The sequence below is a fragment of the Sardina pilchardus genome, chromosome 24 (assembly GCF_963854185.1).
Source record: "Sardina pilchardus chromosome 24, fSarPil1.1, whole genome shotgun sequence".
Taxonomy (NCBI): Eukaryota; Metazoa; Chordata; class Actinopteri; order Clupeiformes; family Clupeidae; genus Sardina; species Sardina pilchardus.
Genome location: NC_085017.1, coordinates 11,187,001 through 11,214,283, shown reverse-complemented (window position 1 = coordinate 11,214,283; position 27,283 = coordinate 11,187,001). Strand labels below are relative to the sequence as shown.

The window sequence follows — 27,283 nt, the reverse complement described above, 5'->3', positions numbered from 1 at the left end:
TAATGGGTATGTATCCACTGTACATTAAATAATGAACAAATAACTGAAAATATATCACATCACACCGTTACTCCAGGTAGATCACTTCAGGAATGCTCTCTCCCTTCCAAATTTGGTGCATGGCCCACAAGCCTTTACACGTGCTCACAAAATGACAGCCATTATTTTCCCACTGAGACTTAACGACCCAGTTCTTGCTCTGCATGACAACGAGGGATGTTGGAAGGCCATTGCAAAAACAGTCAGAGCAGAGGAAGGTAGAGGACACAGACGACCCATTTCTAAAAATGCTCAAGACGAAGCACTGCAGAGGCGCCGAGTGATTTAAGATTTTCTTTTATTTCACATACATGAAATTACATTGCAACCCCCTCCCCTGACATTAACAATTATGTTTGGGTGTACAGTATGAAAATTCCAAGGACATGAAACCTACCCCGTCCAGATGGCTACCTCCATTACAAACTTAGAACAATGCAATGGGTATATATATCAAAGGAAAAGAACAAAAAAGATAAGAAAATAAAGAAAAAAATAAAATAAAAAGACAAAATATAAACCCTAACAGGAGATAGAAGTAAGCTAATGGGAAAAATATTACCAAACTGCTCAAGGGACATTATCCGAATTACAGAACTGAGCTATGGCGGATCCATTTTTCTACGTCTCATGATTTCAGACAGCAGGTAAAGAACCCCGACATGTCAGTCCAGGTAAGGAAATGATCCTGAACAGATGGCACTAAGAATGGAATGTCTCTCGCCAGCCCTCTCAATGGAAACCATGATGTCAGACTTACTTTTGGTTTTATTTATCATTATTCTTCTGGAAAGAGGAAAAACGTAATGTAACCTATTTCCTGCTCAACTAAAATCGTTCACACTCTTTCTGTCTACAGGCTTTGTATTGTTTCATGTGTGTTTCCTGGTGAACCACAGACATGTCAAACAACAATGTCAAAGGATGCATCAATGTCTCACATATGTATAATGCACATGTATAACGCCTAGCTAAAATTAGCCCCTGTATGACTCCCTGACTCCCAAATCATTGTTATTGTGCCTCAAAAACTACAAGGTCAGACACTACCCATCCCACCCCACCCAAACACCCTTGCTTGTCATCCCATATCATAATCCACACTCACACACCAACACTTCCATACTCAGACACATTCTCTCTCTCACACACACACACACACACACACTCACTCTCTCTCCCTCCCTCTCTCTCACACTCACACACACACACACACACACGCACATACACGTATCCAAGTGACAGAGGCTGGTGAGAAGTTAAAGAGAAAGAAGCTGGAACCATGATGGTCTCAGTGTTTCATTTTTTTTTCTTTTTTTGCCTCAATAAGCAGACAGGAAAGTTTGATGAGCAGACTCAGTTTTCTCTGCCTTCCTCCGTGTCTTCCGCATCAGCTTGATTGTCTGAGGTCCACAGCTGCAAGAGATTAACAGAAAAAAAAAATCAATATTACAACTGATACGAGACCAATGACACATTACAACCATATAACCGAATCTTTCAACCAAGTTCCTTTTTCTCTGGAAACAACCGTCATAAAATGTTTTGATGTGCAGAGGAAAATCATTAATCACTCACTGTCAAATTGTCTCTCAGCAGCTGCATGATCAGTGTGCTGTCCTTATACGAATCTTCATTCAGTGAATCGAGCTCTGCAATAGCCTCATCAAAAGCCTGAAAAAAGGAAACGTTTTTACAGATACCTGAGAAATAAGTGTAAACCGTCTCATACAGTCATTTCAGTCAAACAACATAAATAAAAAATAGTTAGCCAGCACATAATTTAAGGGGGGGAAAACGATGGTTTTGTCAGCCTTACGGTCTTGGCCAGTTTGCAGGCCTGCTCGGGGGAGTTCAGGATCTCGTAGAAGAAGACAGAGAAGTTGAGGGCCAGGCCCAGACGGATGGGGTGTGTGGGCTGCATGTTGCTCTTGCTGATGTCAAACGCTGCCTGGTAGGCCTCCTGAGATTTCCCGATGATGGCTGTTGGGGGGGAACAACGTAAATTTTGCAATCTGCTAGACGTATAAGAATCTAACCCTATACAGACATTTGAGGTTGTAGTGACATGAGCTCCAACATTGCCAGTTACACTGAATCTCACTCGTTAAATAACTGGCAAGTGTAAAATCTTCCTGTGTTCAAATTTCCCTGAAATTGTTATGTCCCAACAGCCTGGCCTGGGTTTAGAGGTCAACCGTCACTGTTGCCAATTCAACCAATGTGTCTTCAATAACGCACCATTGCAGGCACCAGCTTTTTATTCATTGATGAGTCTTTGGAGAAGACCATACCTGATCATTCTGTTTATTTCCACCATTATGGTAGCTAGTTAGCAGTGCAAAATGTGGTGTAACCACAATTTTGCCTTATTAGAGGTTGGGAGGAAATGGTCATGCACTATTTAAGTCAGACCATCCAACAAAGAGTAATGGTTCTCTCTAAGAGATGATGAGGATACAAGCCTGATCTTGTTTGCTCGAATGAACTGCCTGGGGCATTATCAAGATGGCTGCCGAGCGTCGAGACTTGCCTACAAGTACCATAGCGTACTCTGGGCTAGCAGTGGGCTAGTGCCGAAAGCTCCGTTTGCCACATCCAGCACACTGCCATGGCCCAGTGTCTTATCAAAGGTTTCCTTTATTTTCTGTCAGGAGCTCTGCCTGCATTCGTCCGCGTGGGCCTTGAGAGGGGCCATGCAGCTGCCGGCCTGCATTGATCGCGGTGCTGAGAGAAACACATGAATGTTTCAGAGGGCTCAGGAAGCTCGAAGACGGGCGCTGGTGGAGAGGCTGATGGTGCCACTCTCGCTCAAGAACGCCTCACACCCCATGCCCACAGGGGGGCACATGTCTGGAATTTCATATCACACGAGCGCTAGGGATGAGTGTGGTCATGGTGTGTGAAAACACACACACACACACACACGCACACACGCACACACACGAGGAGCATGGGTGCCTAGCAACCACATACAGGCATATATGCACACCCCCACCGACCGCCCCACCCCCCATTTCCCTGACTGTTCAAACCTGCTGCTGCTGGTGTTGCCTTGGCAACGGATTCAAGACTATCTGCTATGATGACAGTTGTAGGTCAGGAGCGTGTGGCACACCAAAATGGCAACGCTACTGAAATCCAGCCCACTTCGCCGAATGGGAGGACTTGTGGGGTTCTTCTGGTTACACACACACCAGAATAACACACACACACGCACAGATAATGTACAAATGTGCCCCCAACTAGGGTCGTCATGGTGGTGGTCCCTCACCTCTGGAATTCGAGGCAACACTTATGAGCCCTTTTGGTGGTGATAAATACTACAATTGCTGTTATTCGGCACGTCAAGGACATTATTTCAACGGATTCTCAGAAACAGGAAGGTTCCTGATAAATAGCAGCCAATATATTTGTGTCTTAATTCCATTTATCATTGTCGTGAGGGTCAAAGTCATGTGCATACAAAAGTGTGAATAGTCCCTAACTGACCATTTCTCAGCATTCAATACCACCACCACATTCAATATCATGTTTATCTTGTGGTCTGCATTAGGAAGAATGATCAGCAGTAGAAGCTTGCAGTGGCTCTATGTACGGGACAGCAACTGTACTTGTTTTTGCTTCCGGGCCGGTTAAATAAGGGGGACAGAAGCTTCCAGAAAAAAGTAGTTCAGCAGTGAGGATTCTTAATTTATTTATAGTGGCCATAGAGGAGAGTATACTCTGCTGATGTCAGCCCAGGCGCCTGGAGACGGCAAGTCGTCCTCTCTAGAACTAGGGCACAACCGCCCCGAGCACCATCACCCCCTCACGGATGGAAGAGGGTCACTTCACGTTCTGTCCATTACATTCTGATGCGTTCAAACGCCTGCATGATTTTGAGGAGTAGGATTTTCACAATATGCTTCTCTTAGTCTTTGTTGAAGCTGTTGTGTATGTATTTTGCTGGAAACTGATTCACTGATACACTTTTTAATTACTTAGCTTGTTCTGAGATTCTTTGAGTTTAATTCTCCTTACCTTCATCATTGGTATAAGCAGTTTACTTACTTATTCAATCTGCTTATGACTGAATCCATTTCATCCTTCACATGCCATTATTTTGTGCTTTAATCGGAACCTTATATAATATAATTTTGGAGGACATTTTGAAATGTCCCCACCCCTATAAGCTTTCAGCTATTGCATTTTTAATTAAACCCTTCAGCAGGTAAAAACGTTCATCTCACTTGGTTGCTTGCTGGGCGGGCGCTAGTGACTTGCGATGCTGAATGTATGGCCATTCAGACTCGGGATGGAAAACCCAGCAGTGGTATCTGATAAAACATGTAAAAGGCCACACCTCGTATGCAAAGTCTTTCAATACCACACAGCCGCCTCGCTATTTATCTTTCCCACTAGGTGAGGAATCAGTCTGCTATACGGAGATGGTGATTCATACAATATAGTTTAAATGTCAGCAGCCTCACCAAAGGGTGAAAGGGACTAATATTTCTTGGCATCCCTGGCTGTGTGATATGGTTGTGAGCATGTTCAATCATGAAACTGTGCTTTGGAGGAACATTGTTTCAGTCTATTGCTAGCAGGACTTTCTCTATCAGCTTAATGGGATTTACGCACTCTTGCCTGGTTGGCCTGGCGGTTACACTCGCATTCCTTTTTTGGAGTGCAACAATCACCATTTTCTATTAAATCCGTGGACGGTTTAACCCGTTCTGGAGTAAAATGCAAATGTTTGTGCCCTAGGCCATTCATATACTCCAGGAGCGGGAAAGAACATGCCAGCACTTGTAGTGCAGCTCCTACAGTTCTGGCCTAAAGACCAGCCAGCCCGAGTTCTAGTCAGCATTAGTTTGCAATAAGCGGCTGTTAAAAAAAAAAAGGAAAAAAAATTCACAAGCAAATGTCGTCTATATCACACAGGCCTTCCACATTAATAATACAGCAGAGCACATGTGTAAGGGCATTGCGCAATGTGCATTACATTTCTACCCCGAACATGCCATCCTCATAAGTATCTGTGGATGTTGGCACTATTTATCCATCTAGTATTTGGTTTCGCTTGCTTCAAGATGTGATCTCACAAAACGGTCATGATTCATGAATCTAGTGACTGGGGTGTGTATGTCTGCAGGGTGGCTGCAGTACATGGATCAGGGGGACGCTAATAATGACACATGGCTGACACAGCTTCCATATGCTCAAGCCTTCAAGGTCATGCCCTCTGGCCCACACTGACGACAGCTTCAGCCGGATATGCTTGCGTAACACGTTCCTTTTCCCTTTTCCCAAACACTACATGACCGTGGCCAAAAATGTGGATATTATGTCTCACTCCGGGACCGTAATTAAACTGCCAAACGCAGGCTGAGGTGGCGAGTTAAGATGATGGTATTGAACCGTGCTGGAGCTTAAGACAAATGATTAGCTTTGACGTCAGATTTTAAGCTGTGCGTATGTTTATGTATTTGGGTGAAGGTTTGGGCACTCACCGGCTTTGTCATCGCCCACAGCAACTTCAGCCAGGTAGCGGTAGTAGTCACCCTTCATTTTCAGGTAGAACACTTTGCTCTCAGGAGGGGTGGCACTGGGTATAAGGTACTTGTCCAGCAGATCCTGTGAATGGATTAAAAAGCATGTTTGCTTGTATTTATACAGTTACCCCTTCCCCCCTTTCTCAAATATCAATGACAGAAAGGCTAGTCTTTGACAGACGCAGCGAATCCCAGCCAAACACAACTGCTCTTTCATTCAGCACTAGAGAGACAGAGGAGGAGGAGGGAATGGACACTGGGGGGACTCTGGAGTTTGTCACAATCACTCTTGTTCTTCAGACACTGCTGGGGACTGTTTAGGAATCCAAAGGCTCACACAAAACATGGCGGGATTGAAAGGGGGGGGGAACCCCACAAGGCTCAAAGGCGTTTTTGCAGAGCTGTGGGGGGAAAAAAGTTCATATGATGACCTGATCGACTCATGAATTCACTATAGGGAGGCTGTTGCGTTTCCTCACATTTTTTCTTCTTCTTCAGCTACAGGTTGACGTAACTCAATTGACTAGACACAAAGTAACATACAAGCGCCAATACTCTGGGCCATTTTAACAGATCTAACAATGGAAGGCACACATTCAAACGAGATATGGTGTACCCAGGAGGAGAAACACAGTCTTCCCAACCGAAAACTGAACCAGTGCATTCTGACTCTGGGCAAACGCTAACTGACGAGCAAAATGTAACGCACCACATGGACTAGAGGTAAATGGGAGAGCAAATGAAGCTCATGGTCCTTCATCTGGTTGTGAGGTGTGAACGGTCCCATTATCAATGACAAATCAAAAAGTTGCCATCATGGTAAATTAAGCAGGATCCTGATCTCTGCTCTTTGGAGTTGGGGTCTGATTTGAATACTTACATAAGCCAGCGCTAAGGCAGACATTCGGACAGCAGAGGCGAGGCCACTTCGCTCCACTCAAAAGGGACTTACTGGGGGGGGGCGGGGGGGAATGCTCAGAAGCATTCCTCTCCACTAGACAACTTGCCATGGCAACAAAAAAATGCCAGAGGGGAACTCAAGGGTGTCCACAAAAATACTCACAAACCTAAAAGTGCATATGGTGGAGAGACTGATTGCCCTTAAAAACAAAATGTGAAATGCTTCAAACTGAGCATCCCATGACTCCAATTAGGTTAATATGTCCATCACATGTTCTATATGTGAAGCACTTGTGGCCTGAGCAAACTATAACCTAGAACATTTACAACGCAATACATTTACCTATATTTTTGAGTGATCTGAAGTTAACAGAGTGATTGCTGAATTATGTGTTTTTGTAGTTGGGTATATTGAAGTCAAGACAAGGAGGGGGCTTAGACTGCCTCCACTGAGCATGCTCACACACGTTCTTCTATAGAGAATGACCCCCACCTGCAGCTCTGAAGGTCAGGCCACTGGAATAGTGGAGCAGTAGCTGATCCTCCGACACTTTAGCTATGGGATTATAACTCAATGACTCACCACAGAGGATAATGCACAACATTTCTGTCTCCATTTCCTTCACCATATACACATTCAGAGCATGTGCCTTAGTTATAGTGGCATGTACCACCATGTAGGCTTGCTCACCTTGTCCTCAGAGGAAAACCCTTTATCAAAATAAAAAAGGCAATATCTGGACCACTAAATACAACACCTGGAACACTTGCCTGTTAAAGGTTCTCAATAGAATATTTTTCAAGATGGCGATGCACAACATTTTGAGCAGTGTTGCTGGGCAACGCTTCAGTGTTGTTCTGGCACATTCTCATTGATATTGGGGGAAAAAAACCCTTTGAGAACTTAAATCATCAGTAGACAAATGATCATGATCATCCAATCAGAACACATGGAACTGGTCATGTGGTTTCCCAGGAATAATTCTATGTATCAACACCATAAGAGTACTCCTGACTGAACCAGGCTGGAGGTTCCAATGTGCAGCTGAGAACTTGGTTGAGCAGAATATTAGAACCCAATGTTGTTAAAGCTTAAAGAGGATAAATCGAAATTGGAAAGAAAAAAGGTCAGTTAGTGTCAGAGAGTTTGTGGCAATGGCAGGCAAGGCAACATAAGGGATACCCTCAGTCCTGGCATGTGCTCTTTTTAAAGAACTCCTTTGTTTCCACAGAAGTGAGTGTACCAGCCTCTGGGATTATATCTACTCTTTACAGGCAGTCAAAATAGAAAGAAAGGAATCCCACAAATGCCCGGCATCCATTGTGGCACTGCATTAAGAGTTGCATTAATACTGCCCTATTCAAGGAGGTTAAGGTTCCTATCCAACACCTCCACAGTAATCCGTTATGCTACCCACCAGGATGTATGAAAAGATGGGGGGAGGGGATGCAAACCAATAACACTTGTATTAAAGAAAACTCCCATTAAACCTAAAGTGAACTAATTTTCAAAGACATGCTATGACTTCTCTTTAAGCATCCTTGACAAACTTTGAAGTTCCCAGCTGTAACAGTCACCTTTACAGAAAATAGAACCATGTCCTTTCCAGAGTGGGGCACCATCTGCTGGTGTTCTCTGACCTTCACTAAAAAATGTTTAATCTTGAGACAAATTTAAATTTAGTAAGTAAACTTCACTAACCTATATATGATATGGATCTACACAGAACATTTAACTAGTGGAATCTGAATGAGGTGGTCTACACATACATAAATGTGCAACGCTACACTCCGGACCCAACACTAGACAGGCTATGGCTCAGTAAGGGAAAAATGCATCTGGTCAGAAAACACAGAAAACATCTACTCAGAGACCAGGGACCCTTCTGCTTCTCCTCACCAGAACATCATTGCAGATCTCCTTCAGCTCTTTCTCGATCTTTTCCCGATACTCTTGTGCCATCTGCTTCTTGTCGGTGCCGTCTGTCTTTTGCTCGATGCTGGATACCACCCTCCAAGAGGAGCGACGTGCACCCACAACATTCTTGTAGGCCACTGACAGAAGATTGCGCTCCTCGTTGGAAAGCTCCTCATCGATCTCAGTCACTGCCTTCATGGAAGCAGCCATGTCATCATAGCGTTCTGCTTGTTCGGCCAGTTTGGCCTTCTGGACCAGGTCACTCTTGTCCATGGCTGCTGAGTTCTACAGGGGAGTATGTAAAATGTGGAGACAGACGAGACAGAAGGGGGTAAGTTTGTGGTCTTTTTTTAAAAAACTTTACCAAAATGGCCAGGTCCACTGCAGCGCTGTGCCCGTTTAGTCACAGTCTGGAACATGACTTGAACACTACTATGATTTAATCTACTTGTAGTGAACCTACAGCACATGGCCATATATAAACTCTACCATCTTTATAGTCTGTATAAAGTCTGCTAAAATAAGTGTAGTGGCATTGCATCAGATCAGCTGTAGTGATATTACACATAGCAATAACGTCCACTAGTCTAACAGATAAGGGGTCCATTTCACATCAGTTAGTATTAGGCTACAGCCAGCTACTTATTCAACTGAAAAAGAGAACAGAATCGCATCCGGTCTGGAGTAAATCGATACACTCTGTCCGACTTGCAATATATAGACACCCACGGGGTCTTTCACCTTCTGTGACATTCCGTAATTGCAGCTCGGAATCAATTTGGGATTTTCCATGTTTCAACCGGCCTCATCGATGGAATGACAGCACGTGCTGTACACCAACCTATTTTCAAAGGAACCGCGCGGTCACCACGGGATGTTACTATAAACATACCGGGGCGAGAAACCCGTTTCAGGGTCCCTCCTGACCACGATTCTAAGCATGGAAGGTTCGTCGAGGCCACCTACTAGCCTATCCTACACTGTGGCTGTGATGTGAAATATGCGGATGTAACTTATGTACCACACCCAATTCGACCCGCCAGCTACCTGTGAGAGATCGTCGACATAACTTGTGTGGAATGTAACCATCTATTCTCGAAGATACATAGTAGCCAAATTATACTTTTGTACTTTGGTTAGCAGTGTCAGAAAAATATTACTAAGTTAAACCTCAATTTAATGACTAATCAATTGCTCCGATGGATTAGCCAGTAGAGGTTCCAAGTTTGTAAGGCCTTACGAATTGTGGGCTTGACTGGTTTCTTTAACTGCTTGCTTGCTGGCAACATAGCCTGACAGAATTCCTCAAAAAATCATCCTCGTGACTTGCATCCACCAACTAGCCGAAGCCAGACACTCCATTCAACAGAAACCTACTGATAGCCCAGTATTACGATACACAACATAAATATATTTACACCGTAAAATATAATCGACCTGGCAATGATATTTCGAAAACAAATGCAATATGATAGATATAAAGTTTGCATCAGTGGTCGAATCACCCCAGTCAATTCTATATTAGGGCGAGGATGTCGCTAGGCTACAAATGAACGCCCTATTTTTATGACATGAGTGACTTCGAGTAGCTAGTGCGTGAAAAAAAAACCGGGAGAACCGTCAGATTTACCTTGTGCATACAATGCAGATTAATCATGGACATGCATATAACCCATTGTAAGCGTATTAGCTAAGCTATGCTTCACAATAAACGAAATGCGCTCCGCTTCTAGTCAGGTCGCATCGGTTCTGTCTGATGGTGATGAGACCATGGATCCTTCCGTTGTCTGTGCCACAATGGCAAACTGAATTCGGAGATTACGTCTAAAATAAAAACCTACTACGTCCCAGCCAAAGAAAATATAGGTTCTATGCATAAATCTTTGAGAGGCGAGTCGGTTAGCCATATACCTTATTGATGCAGACTGGGTTTATATCGAGCTGTTTGCTGCGTGCCCACGATACTCCTAGCGCTCCTTACACAAAAGCTTGAAAGCATCACAGGCTGTCCACACTACGCCCTACATCTAGCATCCATTGAACTATTATTTCAAGAAACCAATTCGAGCTTTTAAAAGAGGGGAAAAACAATCACCGTGTACAGTTCAATCATATGCATTTAAAACAATATAAATTACATTATTCTGACCGCACTGACCTGAGTTTGGGACGGTATTCTTGGTCCGGCTACACAGCTGATTCTTTCTAGCTGCCTGTCTCGCTCAAATCCACGGGGTTTCCCTCCAATCACAGGCTCCAAGAGCAGGGACTGGGCTGGGAGCAATGACGTCAAATGCTACCAAGGCAACCGTTGATCGACGTGAGGTGTGACGTGCCCTCATTGCTCGAAAAAATGACCTGCGGCGTGCATTGTTTTTTTTTTCTATGCCAGCTACAACCTTATGCACAAGCTTGATTAAATATTATTAGTTTGTAGTTTGTTGTCATTAAACTGTCTATGTTTGCTGTCAATAAGGTCAACTAGGGTAAAAGGCCTGGTCTTTTTAGGGTTTCTGTAATGCCCCCATAGTTAAGCTGTTGGCCAACAATGAGTAGGCCTGTCTCTCCATGCTCATGAATGTGATGTCTTAAAAGTCAATAGATTTTGATTGACTGTCAGGTTTCTATCCAGATAGCAAGAGGCTGGACGCTGCTGGCCCACTAGGGACAAATCTGGCGGTCCGCTGGCATTTTGTTCATTAGTTCATTGGTTCATTGGTCCACCGGTGGGTTGCCGACATATATTATTTTGTAATCATGGTCCAAAACACCTTCAAAAATGATTTAGTCACTTATTCCTTCAATTTATTAACATTGAATGTGTGTTTTTTTCCCCTTAATATTCACAAGTTAAATTAAAGGCGATGGTGGTCCAACAGCTGACCAAAAGTGGCATGATTTTACTGGGATATGGAGGGTTTTGTTGTACTTTAAAATATTTTAAAATGACCAAGAAATATCAACAGAATGCAGAGAAGCAACCATTTTGACAAAACATTTAAAAAATGCCTATGGTCTGTGTCAATGCAAGTCAACGCAAGTCAGTGGAAGAGTGCACAAGACAATTTGATGCCTGCAGAACTCCCCACAACGTGCCTGTTGCACTGGTACCAGTAATCAACTTGTAGCTGTGCTGTAAGAACGTCAACCATCCTCCTGACACCATAGAACCATGCTAGTGATGCTAGCGCCTATGGGTTTTTCTCGCCCTTGCTGGCACACCCGCCTTTCAATCCGAGGTGCTAGGGCAAGGTACAGGGCTGAGCTGTGTAGTTGACAACACAACACAATTCACACAATCCTAAGCAAAGATACAGGTCCATTCCATTAGAGAAACATCTAGACAATCTTTTGCAGTCAGATTCACATCTCTTCAACTATCGCAACAATTAACTGTACAAAACTGATAGTATCTTGATAAATAGTCACTTAAAAGTGACATACATCATTAGCCTGATTAATTCACCATCTTACTGGAGTAAGATGGATACATATGTTGTGGTGGTATACGCCTCAGATAGCCTATATCTATTGTTTGCAATCATACGTTTGTGGCTCAGTTTTGTGTTATTATATGTACTGTACTCTAAATATAACTATTATTTAACTAAAACATTTATTTATTTGAATTAGATGAGCAATTCCACTAACAGGGCTCAAGGCTCTAGCCCTGCCTGTCTGATGCAATGTGGGTTACAATTACAACATGATCACGCTTGAAAAAAAAAAAAAAAAAAAGGCAACCAATAAAAATGTCAAACAGTTTTGCTCGGGGCCAATAGACATGGGAAGAAACTACAGTTTTGCCATTTTAGGGTGAATGGACCACAGACTGAAGCTTCACAGAGAACGAAAAAATCTGATGGATAAAATCTGTTTTCTCCCCTCACTGTCCCTTCACTCTGTTGTCACGGTGGTAGGAAGAGATTGTATCAATAAATCACTTATCAGTAAATGGAGTATAGATACTTTATGCATCATTGGTTGGTTGGTTGGGTGGGGGTGGGGATTCACTGATACTGCAGTATAAAGGCTAACAGATTTCAGTCAATATAATTGTTTAGTGCATTTGGCGAGGAAGTTATGTTTTCAACCCTGTCCGTTTTGTTCTTTAGCCATTATAGGTAGTTTTAGCTGTGTTTTCTGTCATTATCCAGTTTGAAGGCGCAGGCGTAGGACTGAGACTGAGCTTTCTGACACTAGTATATTTCGCTCCAGGATGCCCTCTGGTTTTAAGACTTTTTTGGGGGGATATGTTCAAGGCACCCCCTGCTAGACACAGCAACGCAGCCCCAAAACATAACCAAGCCTCCTCCATGTTTCACAGTAGTAGAGTATAGAGGCTTGACTCTACACTTAAGGCTTGTCTATACTTGACTATGCGTCAGATATGCAAAGGAATGCCAGATTATAAATAAAATGCATTTGGCATAGAATAGCCGGTCTGAGTCATGACATGGAGTCAGATGTCCTCGCACAAGTCTGCAATGAGCGTGCAAATTATAGTGAAAGCCTTGTTGTACCATCCACATGAACCAACAGTCAGATATTTAATGCTGTAGAGGAGAGATTAAAAGGTTTCCTAATATATATGTGTAAAAAAAAGTGCAAGGAAACGGTAATCTAGTGGTAGAGTGTTCCTCAGGCAAAGCTCTCAAACTAGAGCACAGGACAGAGGATGTCTAATAAAAGCACTATTCTATTATCTTTCAGCCTGTTACCATGGGGAAAAAGTGTTCCATTTTTTTAACACCTGATCACGTGTGCTCTCATTGGACCTCAGTGTTAGAGGCTAAAGCGAACCGTTTCACACAGCTTATTCCAGATATGCAATTTATACAGTAGGCTAGATTCCAATGCATATACTGTATATACACGCACAGAAACCAACTTGTCACTGTTGGAGCATTCTTAGCAGTCATCCATAAGACTAAGAGAGGCCTGTAAGGAATGCCTCTCTGAGCTAAACAGTCCGGCCAAACTGGGTTCCCCCACTCCACTCCACCCCCCACGGCCACACCTGATAAGGTTTTGACTATGAGAAACCTACGGTGGGAACCAAAGATTTTGTGAAAAAAATGGAGATGGGTGGGAAAAAGGCTCCATTATGTCATTTGGAAAGCAGCTTATCTGTGCTGAATCTTAACTGTCAAGAGGATGAACTGGATTGTCCTGTGCGTTGATCTTAAGAGTGTCGTTTTCTGCCCTAAAGACGGCAAAGTTTGTTATATAGCCACATTAATAGTAAAATATGTGATGTGTCTCCTCAGCTGCTCTCAACTCTCCAAATAAATGTGTATCTGTCGACTGAAGTATTAATTTGAGATCTAAACAGGGAAAGTGAACATCTGAAAAACATTTGATACACCATAGACTGCATGATTACCCCATATAACACTGAAAAATATCATTTATTTGGATAAACTCACACAACATGATTTCCCTCTGTCCATACTACCACACATTGAGATGGATTTGAAACACGTGCAACCATGTGTGAGCATTTCCTGATGAGAATATGGTTTACTATTTGATAGTTACTTCATATCTTTGTTTGGATTAATTGTCACTCTGACATGACAATGTGAAAACCTAAAGGAATTCATAAAATGCTCCTGGTTCCCTGGTGAAGTTGTGAGAGTGTGAGTCAAACGAGCCCAGGGCTGAGACATGAGTCAGAGCTTTCTTTTTCATTCACTTGTCCCATGTCCCTGTCTGGTGTCTCACTCTCCCTCTTGATCCTCATCTTTGTCAAACCTGTCTGACTGCTTCTTAAGCTCTTGTCTGCGTTTGCCACCTCCCCCCACTGAGCTGTAAAGTGTTGACCCCACCTCAGCCTGAAACGTGTTCTCGCTGATCTACTGAAGCATCAATGGAATCTTCTCTGACTCGGAGAGTATTTCACATTTACACATGTTGGGCCCAGAAGTCATTGCGGTTACAAACTTGACATTTTGTGTGTGATCCCCGATTTATGACATGACATTTGTGAGTATATAGTCAAATGAGGCGGAAGGAAGAGCAAGTGTCAGGTGAGAGAAGAGGAATTTCATGCAGAGACAAATGTCCACCACAGGGAAACACGTTGACAGGACTCTGCTCCTCACCAGGAACTAGAGGACCCAGCTGGCGGTCTGACAGTGACAACAGGGAAATGCCAGACACTGACCATAATGCAAGGCACACCATGTACTGCAGGCTAACAAAACAACTGGAACATTTGTATTTAAAAGCTATCCTTCAATCAGGGTTGCAGTCCCCAAAGGTTTAAGTTAAACTCCTCCTACTCCCCCCCCCCCCCCTTATCTACCACCTGTGTTCTTGTCTTTGACTGGCAAGCCCAGTATCCTTGGCAAATATGTGCACTGGAAGGCAGAAATGTACTTTCTGGAACTATAGAGGAGTGCATTTCTGCCAGACTTTCATCAACATATTTGTAAGAGTCTGAGGTACAGCCAAATAAAATGGCAGCTTTTTATATTGCAACCTTGCAACATCTTCTTAGTAGGACTGAATGCTTCAACAAAATGCCACAATATGCATGACTTTGTCTCTAGAATGTTGTTGCTTGACTTAAGTGCTGCCATCTAGTGCAATGAATGGAGTAGTGATATTAACATTTGAACTTTTTAACATTTTAACAACTTCTGCATATTGCAAACAGCTCTACTCATAAGTTTACATGCCCTGGTAGAATTTGTGAAATATTCCAATTGTTGGAAAATTTGATCATACAGACAACCTTTCTTTTAATTAGGGGTGGTGAAGTCAGATGAAGCCATTTATTGCCACATAATTAATTACATTCTCTAGTTATCTATCTATAAATTACAGGAATGTCTGCCTGTATGTCTGTCTGTGTGTCAGTGTGTGTGTGTGTGTGTGTGTGTGTTAACCACATATCTGTCAAACCGTTTGATTTCAAACTTAGCAGGTGTCTTGCTACAGGCACGAGTAAGTGCAGTGCTAAGTTTGAAGTTGTTTAGATAAGACATGCAAAATATATTGTTAAAGCAACACTAAAGCACTTGTCCTCTATCGCACACACGTTATTTGTTTATCCAGCAAATAACGATGTCCACAGACAATGCATGATTTTATGAAAGTATGATGTATTGCAACATCGAAGCAAGTCAAATTTATAGTTTCTTATGTCTCCTTTCATCAAACTACAGGTACACTACCCGATCTGGCAAAGTTACATAGTGCGGTTATTGCCGATAGAGGGCCGGAAAGTGAATGCAAAAGTGCCGTTCACCCTGTTACGAGTTGATGAACCGCTGAAATGATTTTGGAAACATTATCTTAAGGTATGAAAAACTCTATAGTGTTGCTTTAAATATATCGGTAAAAGAAGCACACGTTGGCTTTCTTTGCTCTACTAGCCACTCCCCATTTCACACATCACAACTCAGGACCAAAGACAAAGAAGGTAAGAGTTTTGGCAGTGCTGAATCAGGGTCAGGGCACGGGTCAAGATGCAAGATTATGGATGATAATCATAGATGTTTGGATGATAATCATGTCTAACATCAACCATTAAGATTCCCTGTATGCAGTGTGCCGGCATAAAATGATTCCATAGATTTTGCCACAGCACGCCAACAAACAAGGGTATGCATTGCTATTCACATCGATATATATTCGAAGAGAAAGAGGGAGAAATGTTCCTTTAAAATTGCTGCACAGTCAGTAAGAGCACAGGTGCTTTATTACTCTACAGGTGCTTGATTGCCCCATGATGTTGTCACACTGACCATCACTGACCACCTGCCTGGAGGAGATGAAGGCGTAGATGAAGCTCAACTTTAATTTCAACAGTTCCAAAACAGAAGCCATCCTAGTTGGCATACCACATCAGCTCCGCTCTTCCACGATCACCAGTATCACCTTCTCTGGCCAAAATATCTCCCTATCCACATCCGTCACCAACTTGGGTGGTAAAATGTACCCACAACTCACCTACACCTTTGACACCCACATCAAGCATCTCTGTAAGATATCATCCTACCACCTCAAGAACACCACCAAACTCCGTCCAACACTCACCCTGGGAGATGCAGAGAAGCTAGTCTGTAGGTGCCTCTCATGCAGCGTTTATACGTCCTCCCTCGCTCCTCGATCCTCACTGATCTACATAAAGAATGATGGGGCGGCAACAATGGGATAGTCTATCCCTTCTTCTATCTTTCTTTATGTAGATCAGTGAGGATCGAGGCCCGAGGAGCGAGGGAGGACGTATAAACGCTGCATGAGAGGCTCCCTTTGCCTGTCTCTTCCAGGCTAGACTACTGTAACACACTCCTCATCGGGATCACTGGCAAGTGCATCCAAAGGCTCAATACATTCAGAACAGTGCTGCCAGGATCCTGATGAAGTATGAACACATCACCCCCATCATGAAAACTCTTCACTGGCTCCTGGTTCATTTCAGGATCGAATATACAGTAAGGTCTCACTCCTCACCTACCAGTGCATTTACAGTTATAACCCCCTTCATCTACAGGAACTCCTCACCCCCTAGACCTCCTCACTCACCCTCCGATCTACAAACACTAACACCCTCCAAACCTCCAAAACCAAGTTCCGCAGCATGGGTGATAGGACTTTCTCCACTGCTGCTCCGAGGCTGTGGAATGCCCTCCCTGACCACCTGAGGGCCCCACAGACTACAGGCGCTTTTTAACTCTGTTTTTATCTGTTTGCCAGATAAACTGCTGCTCTGTAGCACTTTGAGATTGCCATAATATAAAGTCCAATACAAATAAAATGTATTATGTAACCAAATTTTTATGTTAAAGCCTAACTTTGGCGAAAATTGGCCCCAGGCTCTTTTTCTGCATGAAAACATATCAAATAAGACGTGGAGACAGTATTTTTCATTGCATTACAGAGCTTGCACCAGTATAAGCTATAGCCCAAAATCGCAAACAATGTTTTAGCTAAGGGCCGTGAGCCAAACGCTTTCCTAAAACATTTTTTAATCAATATTGTTCAAAACAGCACCAAACCTCGTCTGTAGGTTGCTCAGGGTCTCTACACATTAAATGCAGCACCAACAACATACATAGCGACTGTTAAGAGCACTTAGCCATTCAAAAACATGATTTGGTTTTCTAAAGATACAAAGCTTAATGCTAATCGGTGAAGTGTCCCTTTAACAACTGGTCCAAATCTCACGTCACATAATCCACTTACATACAGTGGGGAGAAAATGTATTTGATACCATGCTAAAGTTATCTAAAAAGAGCAATATAAAATCATCATTTGACAATTGATCTTAATGCCTTAATTAAAACATATAGTCAAAATCAAACCGCTAAGGACACCAATTTTCTTTGTGAATGAAGAATGCATCGTAAATAAACAAATGTTCTTACTAAATGCTAGGGGAAAGGAAGTATTTGACCCCCTATGTAACCCAATGGGAATTTAACACATTGAGTTAACATAGGGGCAGGCAGATTTTTATTTATAAAGGCCAGCTATTTCATGGATCCAGGATATTATGTGGGGTTATTTTAATTCCAACGGCCAAGGGCCTGTCCCTGCCACTGAAAACCTCTCACAAAGCATGATGCGGCCACCATCATGTTAAACTGCTGGAATGTTATTAGGTAGGTGATGAGCAGTGCCTGGTTTCCTCGCTTGCTGTGTAGAATCAAGTGGCCAATAATTCCGTCTTTGTTTGTGGGATCAAACAGTTTGGAACCTGGGTCCCCGTGGGCACTCGGACCCGTATGTGGTATGAACGCCTGTTGCAGGCAGTGCCCCCCAACTCAACCCTTTCTGAGCCCTTTCCCCAGGACGGCATATGTGGACACTTTACTCAAGGGAATTACCTACAATTAATAGCACTGTGACATTTTTTGTGATGTCAATGATAGGTCGCAGGTCACATTACTGTTTTACATTAGTTTTGAACCCTTATACCCTGCAAACTTGATCACTTGCGACTGATATCAGTTAAGTGTGTAAGGGTTCAGGGCATATAGGGCTCAGAGGAGAGGTGGGATTTAGCCATTTTATCCCTTGAAAAAACTGACATGGTGCATCCACATTCACATCCTACTCCTATAACGTTTGTTTCAAATTTGTCAGTCTTCATGGAATCTACCATTACAGTAACTATTTTGTCAGTCATAGATATTTGTCTGATCTTTCTGAAATGAGGCATGCTTATTTTCTGTAGATTCCAAATCTGTTTAATTTCTTTATAAGACATCCTATTTAGATAAGACTTCAGTGAAAGGTGCACTGTGCAAGATGTTCACCTTAACGTAACCTCTACAAAGCCAATCTGATGGTAAACAAACTTGTATCAGCTTGCATAGCCACAGAGCATAGCTGTAGAGGGTCGCTAGCGAGAGTGAATAAATGTGTTCTCCACATTTCCAAACATGGACATTTGTGTTCCATATTGAATTCATTTTATGATCTGCAGATTTGGCATTTTTGAATTTATAGGATTTATTCATATTCAGACAAGACAGACGCAAAGCATTCCACAGGCCTTTTTTGTCACAGCAACTGCTTTAGCGATCACAAGGCTAACACATCAGCTTGAACTCAATTTTGTCTGAGAACTGGCAATGAGTTCCCTTCCATCATTTTACTGTGGACTCTCTATACAACAAGTTCTGTGTAACAGAGATCTCTGCAAGCAAACCAAGTCAACCAAATGAACATGAAGACTCTTGAGAAGCAACTGCAATGAGACATGTCTGCATATACAACCAACAAAGGCCTTCATTATGCACTTATTAAAAGGTAAGTTCCCAGAACAATCTCTCTCAATCATCCTCTGTAATCTTTCCAATCTCTTAATCACACAAAATAGAAAGTTGACATTTATTCAATTTTGTTGAAGGAGGGGATGGAAAGAGCACAGCATAAATACAAAGGTTATATTGAAATATTTAGTGGTTATCTCAATTACAGTTTTTAACTCTTTACAAACATTAGATGGCCATTCCAATAATGTCTAGATTGATTCAACACACAATGGGAGCATGAAATGCTACAGAGTAAAGAGCTATTACTCAATCTAATGCTGGTGTTGAATGGTTCTTTATCGTGTTACTTGAAACCCAACGCTTGCATTATCCTGTCAACAACTGTGGGCAACAGAGTAAATCCACAAGATGTCTGGCTCTGCAAGCATGCTATGATTGTAAGAACACTTAGGCCTTTTAGAGGTACACATTTCATAAGTATTAAGGATTGCTGTATATGTTGCAGGCTAGAGATTTTGTAGGCAGATGTCTTTTCAAAAGCAGTGAAAAAGAGGCTTCCAGTGTTGATGGTCAGAGAACAAAGCCTGCTGTACGGTGGTTTTCCTGAGACACACACACACACACACACACACGCTTGCACAAACGTACACACACACATACATACCTAGCAACAAGCATTCAAACACACACCTAAGACAGTTCACGCCTCTACATCCACCAGCTCTGGAGGGAGGGGGGACTTGGGGTGCTTGCTTTCAAAGTGTTGCTTGAATGTTTTCGGATCTGGCATTTGCGACTATGGAGAAAAGACAGAAAATAATAATTAGACATTTTCACTAGGCAATAGTTTTAGTTCTCACACACAACAAGTAAATTAAATAAACGTAAGTTCGGTAGCAACCAGTCACTGAATTTAGTGGGATATAAAAAAAACAACTCTATATTTGGAACACACCTTGCAGACGCCGCACGTGAAAACCAGCGCTGCCTTTGCAGCAGTCTTCTGGTCATGTCCCTTGGCTTTCTTTAGATCTGCCTGTTTTTTGGCGTTCTTTTGTTGGGACTGAATCTTCTGATGTCCACGGGCCATTGCTGCTTGCTCGCTGAAACAGAAAGATGAGTCGAATTTTGATTATAGTTTTCGCACAACAGTCCATTACAGAGCATGTTACGATCTCAGTTTCACTACAACAGAACACAGACCCCTGTGAAACCAACACCTAGCCACACACAAACTTCCATGCTACTTCCAAGTACCTATTGTTATGTTAGCGGTGAAATAGTCATCTACACATGAATTCACCGAAGAAGTGTGCGAACCAAGAGCGCAATTTTAGCGCAACCCACAGACATATACACCGTCAGTATAAATAGATCTACGAGCGCAGCCACCTAATAAAATTAAATACTCTCACAGTCCGGGCAAAGGAAATTTCTAAACTGTTATTAGCCTCCGTAGGCTAGCGTTGCGTCGATAGCAGCAGGTTTGAGTTGCTAACGTTAACGTTAACTAACGCCCAAGATACTAAACTTGACTGAACCGGTATAGCTTAAGGCCTTTCACAAGATTAAATACAACTAATATTTGGATACAGCTGACGACAGACATCTTATCCCAAGTCGGCATCGTGCTCCTTCTACTTAGCTTGATTCAGCTAACGTTAACGTAGCTTCTCGTTATGTCCATATGGTTTCACTCAGAACGATCTAACTAGACCTGAAGTGTGAGTGGGTCTTTCCCAAAGCAGGCTTATACATCGATACTTCCAGACAGGCGATATTTGCGACACAAAAACTGGTCAACTTTTAAAATAGATGGGTACCTGGCAGGTTATTTTATGGGCCGACAATCCAAACCTCTTGTTCGAAATATGACAGCTGCTAAAGAGAGCGTCGCTAAGTTCAGGAAATGATTCCTGGAAGTAGGGGTTCAAAATAAAAGTCCCGAAAGAACGTCGTGAGGCAGATAAATTAATGTGTTTTTTCGTTTTTTTTATTCAATATATTTTTAGATATATTTATATTTTACCCTGCCGTTGTAAATAGTCTACTTCGTGTCTTGTAGCCTACACAATGAAAATGCTTTTGTTGTGTAGGCTGGTTCTCTCCTTTGCACTGGCTATGCCTGCGTTAGGCCTATATATAATATGAATGATTCCCTTATCACAAATTCGTTTACCATCAAATTGGCTTCGTAAATGTTATATTAAGGTGAACATCATGACTAGTGTAGGAATACCTTTAAAAGGCTATGACACATTGATCACATCACACGTTTTGTATAAACCCACCACTAGAGGGTAGCCTATTATCATTTTTTGGCATCAAGTCAAAATCTTTGAGCTTAGGCCTGTTGAGGGGGTCGGTGTTCACTCTGAGTGCTAGGTGATCTTTTTACTGTACAATTTGTTTGAGCTTTATTTGATTTTGCTCAGTTCATTGGAGCTTAATTTAGTATTTCTTACAGACAGATGGCTTAGTGTTTCATGCACATATTGTAGCCTATGTGTCGGCTATGTGCAATCCTGGACAGTGTAGGGGTTCTCAAAGTTTTTGGTTCCAAGGACCCCTTTTAGGGGATAACATTTTATAACCGTAAAGGTTAACCATTCGTATTTTCTGAAGTTGTGGCTGGGTCCACTACCCCAAGTTAATGTGGGTAGGACCAAATAGACACAATTTGCTTGTTTTATGGGTGAAAAGAGTATCATCTTTTTAAAATGTTAACTTTATAATTTCAAGCAAATTATTTCGCGGACCCCTTGGCTATGGGTCACGGACCCCACTTTGAGAACCACTGGTGTAGGCTATCATATGCACTGTAATTAGACCAGTATTGTGAATGTGTACTTTTGCGCAAATTGAATTAAAGTTTGCAACAGTCTGAGAACAGGGAAAACTGATCACTCTTTCTGTCTTCTGTAAGTCTCTATACACGAGATTCTTGCTATGACTACAGTGAATCTCTTTTGTATTTTGGAGATTGGACCCTGTGTCCATCTGTCTGCGTCCAAGTTTTGTTTCAGTAAATTTGCACAAGGGCACACATAGTTACAGTAGTGTTTAGACCTTGCGTTCACCAGCTGGCCTACATTTAGGAGTAATTACCACTAGTCTGGCTATCACCATACTAAGATCAATCTTTTAAGATTGAACATTAGTATGAGGAGTCCGCGCTTTATTTCTACTGTCTCTTGGATGAGCTAGTCTGTGATTGCTTGGACCCAAAGGTTGTGGACAGGAAGCAGGGGAGATAGATGTGCAGGCAAATCCAAATTTGCAGGCAGGCGGTCAGGCAGGGTTCACCCAGCCTAAATTACCACTAGATGGCAATGTAAATCATGAAGTTGTGGTGTAATCCACCCAGCATCAAGCCCAGGTCATCAGGGTACCAAACCTACACCATGCCCACAACACAAAAAAGCCAGACTTGCTGGTGTGGCAGTCAGAGTACATACTCAACACTATTTTAAATATGTTTGTTGGCCTTTTTGGCCTATTCATATAGTGAAGAGTGAGCTGAAGTCAGATTAGCCTATCTGACACCATGGACTCAGTTTCACTCCACTGCTATGCTGATGACACCCAACTGTACCTCAGCACCAAACCCTCCACTCCGCTCCCACCCACACCATTTGTCAACTGCCCTTTGGAAAATAAAAACCTGGATGACTGCTAATCTTCTCAAACTCAACAGCAGTAATGCTCATAGTGGTAGCTCCTGCAGCACCACTATGTTGTTGATCTCCTCTTGGATGTAGATGGCTACTCCATTTCTCCATCCCCAGAAGTCTGCAACCTGGGTGTCATCTTGGACTAACACACACAACACCCTATCACTCCCATCCTCATGCAGCTTCACTGACTGCAGGTCACTCACGGTCCTTGCAGTCCTTTGACAAGGATCAGCTTGCCACCCCCCGCAGCAGACTCTGGACCTTTGGGGACAGAGCCCTCTGTGCTGCTGCCCCCAGTCTATGGAACCATCTACCCCTCCACATACGCAGTGCCTCCTCCCTATAGGCGTGTTCAAAAGACTCAGCTATTCACTTTGGCCTCTAACCCCCTTTCCCTACCCCTTTTCTGTTTTCTCGTTAAGCGACCTTGAGTGTCTTGAAGGGCGCTCTATAAATCTAAGTTTTATGTGCTCTGGCTGTCATACTAATAAGCCTGGCTTTTTGGAGTTGCGGTCAAACTGCAAGTTTGGTAGCACTGAGACCCTGGTTTGAGGCCGGGGAGAGTAACTGCTCTCTCTCTCTCTGCTGCATATGTTGTCAGAAGTGGGATGGGTTGCTGTGAGGCCATTGGAGGCCTGTCCAATGTATAGTATGAGCCGTATGAGGGACCCCAAGAATAATAGGCTTATATGTGGGGCACCCTGGGATGGGAGAAGTACGGCTAGTGGACTGAGGGATGCCAGGGTGCTTGAAGTGCATAGGCAGCTGGGCACACTTCTCCAACGGGGAGGGCAGTGTGACAGACTACCGTCACTACGGTCAGAGAGGGTTAAAGCGGAGGATCTTTGCTACGGTTGAGCATACGGTCTGACAGTACCAGGGCCTGGCTCTTCAGCATTACGGTCAAGTTGCAGGTTTGCCACCCTGGTTCGAGGCCAGGTGGGGTGACTGCTCTCTGCCTTTACTACAGTCCCACGTGCACTTGGACCCGACTAGCCTATGGTATGGCCACTGCACCGCAGCCTATACTAAACGCTACTGACTGCACTCTATCACACCTGACTTAAAGGGTCTTAAAGAAAGACATCAAATAAGATACTTTACTTTGTCTTTGATTTGAAGTTAATAGGAAAAAAAACTTTTATGAAGAATATGGAGAGCAACATCACGTGACGTTAATTCCAACATGACATCACATGAGTGAAAAATACAGGGTATATAAAATCCCTCTCTGTCTCTATCTGTATTAGGGAGATAAATATATCATGAGTGCATCATGACTGGACACATCAATATCCCGCTGCCCAAAAAAATAGACCAACACAAGTTAACCCCATAGATTACCTCATGCATTGCCAAAAGTCAATGTGCACATAAAGTTATTAGAAAGAGTTGGGCTGAGTCAGAGCAATGACAACACAACACATCTGAATTAGATTTTGCTGTAAAATACTTTTTACTTTAATTATTTTCCATTTTCAGCACAGGAACCAATTCAAGAAACAAAAAATAAAGAAGTGCATCACAAAAAAAAGTGTCTATAATGAATATAATCATGGAAATTAATAAAATATTCCATAGCCTATAGATAGATGTGTTGTCTTAACAATGTAATTCGTTTCAGATATATGTTCCAGCTGTAGTTGAGATCTAATTTTCCAGTTCTATCATACCATCATTTTGGCAGATTTGTTTTAGTGTTCAGTAATGTAAAACTAGAAATTGTGATTGAGAAGTTGTAAGATCACATTTGGCCCAACGCATGTAAAATATTAATTCCCCCCATTAAATGAATTCACAAAAAACAGGAATACTCTTTGTTCAGTCCTACTTTATGATGGCCATTCATGAGAGAAATGTTATCATTGTGAGAAAAGCTCCCAGCGGTTATATGGTGTTACATTACAGCTCTTTTCACTTCATAAGAAAGAAAGAGAATCCTTACAGTTCTTTGTTGATGGGGAGAGGGGGGAGAGGCAGGCATGGTTGTACTGTGAAAATGTCGTAATCGTACACTTTATTTTAATGGATTACTAATACTAGTATATAGCCTGGTAATACTCGGAATGCTATAATACGGTGCTTATCTGATATGTTGCTGAATATGAGAACAACGAATGAAAACGAAATGAAAATCGCATGCAGTTGTGGAATATGCCCTCAGTGTTAAATCTCATCTGAGGTTTGGTGGGGAGGAGTTGCACTAAGGCCTATAAAAGGAAATCCAGGTGTCTGTCAGAGGAACGTCTGGGTTGAGAAATGTAGATGACTAGTCTTTGCTCTGCTGAAACAAAACATGGCCAGTGTTGCTGGTCTTTCACAGACATGATAATGTTTCTCCTGTCTTTAGCCTAGATGATTGATTAAATTAAATTAAATTAATGTAATTTGAAGATGCGGTGTTACCTAACAATTACATGTATGTTAGTTAGGCTTCATGTTGTTCACCCACAATACAAATAATTATCTGACAGTTTTGATTCTTCCATCTGTTGGGGGAAGTTTGATCTTCCTTCTTTGTCACTTCCCCTTGATTCACCAGTGTCCAAAAAACATCAGGTTTTCTCGACACGCAGCGCCAAAAGGTAACATAGAGCAAATATTAACAAAGAAAAATATCTACCAGATGCACCATGTGAAACACAGCTTAGCCATGGCTCTGATAGTGGTCTGATAATGCAAATACTACTGGTTTGGATGACAGTCCATCTATTGAGAGGAGAACATGCACCCACAGTACAGGTATAGACACACATTCACATAGACACACACACACACACACACACACACACACACACACACACACACGCACACACGCACACACACGCACGCACACACACAGGCACACACGGATGTCTGTCTCCAAGTGCTGCTGATGTTGATCTTCTTCCCTCTCTTTTACTAAACCCGCTCTACAGCTCTTGCGGGTCTGTGGAACTGGTTTGTGTGAGGGCAGGTGTTTTGGTGTAAGCAAATGCGTGTGTGTGTGTGTGTGTGTGTGTGTGTGTGTGTGTGTGTGTGTGTGTGTGTATGCAACTGTGAATGTGCGTGTGTGTGTTTGAGAGAGAGAGAAAGAGAGAGAGAGAGAGAGAGAGAGAGAGAGAGTGTACTGTATGTGTTTGTGTGTGTGAGAGCGAGGCTTTCTCCGGTATGTAAGGGACCATGCAACTCTACTGACCCCCAGTTCTTTCTGACCCCACACTTGTGTTATCACTCCGGCCAGACCTGACATACCAGCCCCTGTCCCTGTCCCAGTCCCTGGCATTCCTGTCCCTTCTCCCTCTACTTCTCTCTATACTTAACCGCTACTTGCCAAACAGGTATGCCAAAACAGCCCCAGCAAGTCACAACAGGACAAGCGTGCTTTTTTTTCCCACTGGGAAATTCTTGGCATGCAACACACCTTTCACCGTTCCCACAGTTGCTGTAGTGCTCCAATGGAATCCTGTGAAAATATGGAAAAGAGCATGGCCTCTCCCTACTTGTCATGCCCTGGCCTGTCCATGACCTGTCAAAGGGCTACCTCAATTGCCAGATGTACAGAATCCAGATTCCAGCAGCCTATGGAGACTGAAATGGAAAAAATATGAGAACAAGAGGATTTGACTAGCACCTTCATGTTTAACATACAGCTTTTAATATTTTATGCAAATGGTGCACGGTGTGTGTGTGTGTGTGTGTGTGTGTGTGTGTGTGTGTGTGTGTGTGTGTGTGTGTGTGTGTGAAGACAGAGGCAGAAAGACTACCCAGGGCCAAAGTATACATATATTTATATATATCCTGCACTAAAATCAGGTGCACTCCCCTGCATCCTGTCTTGTTTGTGTGAGCAAGGCAGGGGCTTAGTGTGCGAAGCTCTTTCCCAATCGTGCGGTTCAGTTGCATTAGGCTTAATCCTTGGGCTGTGTTCAGAAAATGCCATAAAGCTCAGTGCTGAAGGACCCCACCTGTATTTATTTTACACTCATTAGGGCAGAACTCTGAAGAGTCCAGGCGGGGAATAATGATGGAGAATGGGGTTGAGTGATTCACAGGCTTTAAAGTTTTCCATCAGGGATATATTTCTTAACAGAAAAAAGGCTTCAAATATATTTCATATACATTAAAAAAATGACCAGTACAAAAACCTAGAACTGTCTGACAGAGAGGAAAACATAATGAAAAAAAAATAGATGTTTCCCAATTCAGCAAATGGAGAGGCTTTAGCAATTGCGTAGAGTTTTTATTGTTGCTATAGACCTGTATGTCATGACATGAGCCACTGACTCACTGTAATGACTATATTAGGTAAGTGAGGGCTTTGGCCACAAATGTCCTGGACAGTGAAGATGTTATCACAGGAGACTGACTCCTGTGGTCCACTGGCCACAGCTATCTGACCCTGACAGGGAGGGGCCCATTGTCTTCTGCATGGGTCTGCTATTTATTGCTGCTGTTGAATGGCTGTGCTATGCTCAAAACAAAGGCTTGTGTTT

The 27,283-nt window shown here is 42.7% G+C and overlaps 2 protein-coding genes across 2 annotated transcripts; both read right to left on the bottom strand.

Annotated features, from left to right (window-relative positions):
- Nucleotides 1-320: 320 nt before the first annotated feature.
- ywhaz (tyrosine 3-monooxygenase/tryptophan 5-monooxygenase activation protein, zeta polypeptide) lies at nt 321-10,680 on the bottom strand. Its single transcript, XM_062528970.1, has 6 exons — nt 10,553-10,680; nt 8,377-8,679; nt 5,535-5,658; nt 1,859-2,022; nt 1,618-1,713; nt 321-1,455 (listed from the first exon to the last, which is right to left on the bottom strand). Exons 2-6 carry the CDS (start codon nt 8,665-8,667, stop codon nt 1,396-1,398), a joined length of 735 nt encoding a protein of 244 aa, XP_062384954.1. The 5' UTR covers nt 8,668-8,679; nt 10,553-10,680; the 3' UTR covers nt 321-1,395.
- An 8,167-nt stretch (nt 10,681-18,847) lies between these two features.
- Nucleotides 18,848-21,055, bottom strand: znf706 (zinc finger protein 706). Its single transcript, XM_062529699.1, has 3 exons — nt 20,955-21,055; nt 20,087-20,234; nt 18,848-19,927 (listed from the first exon to the last, which is right to left on the bottom strand). Exons 2-3 carry the CDS (start codon nt 20,219-20,221, stop codon nt 19,832-19,834), a joined length of 231 nt encoding a protein of 76 aa, XP_062385683.1. The 5' UTR covers nt 20,222-20,234; nt 20,955-21,055; the 3' UTR covers nt 18,848-19,831.
- Nucleotides 21,056-27,283: the final 6,228 nt, after the last annotated feature.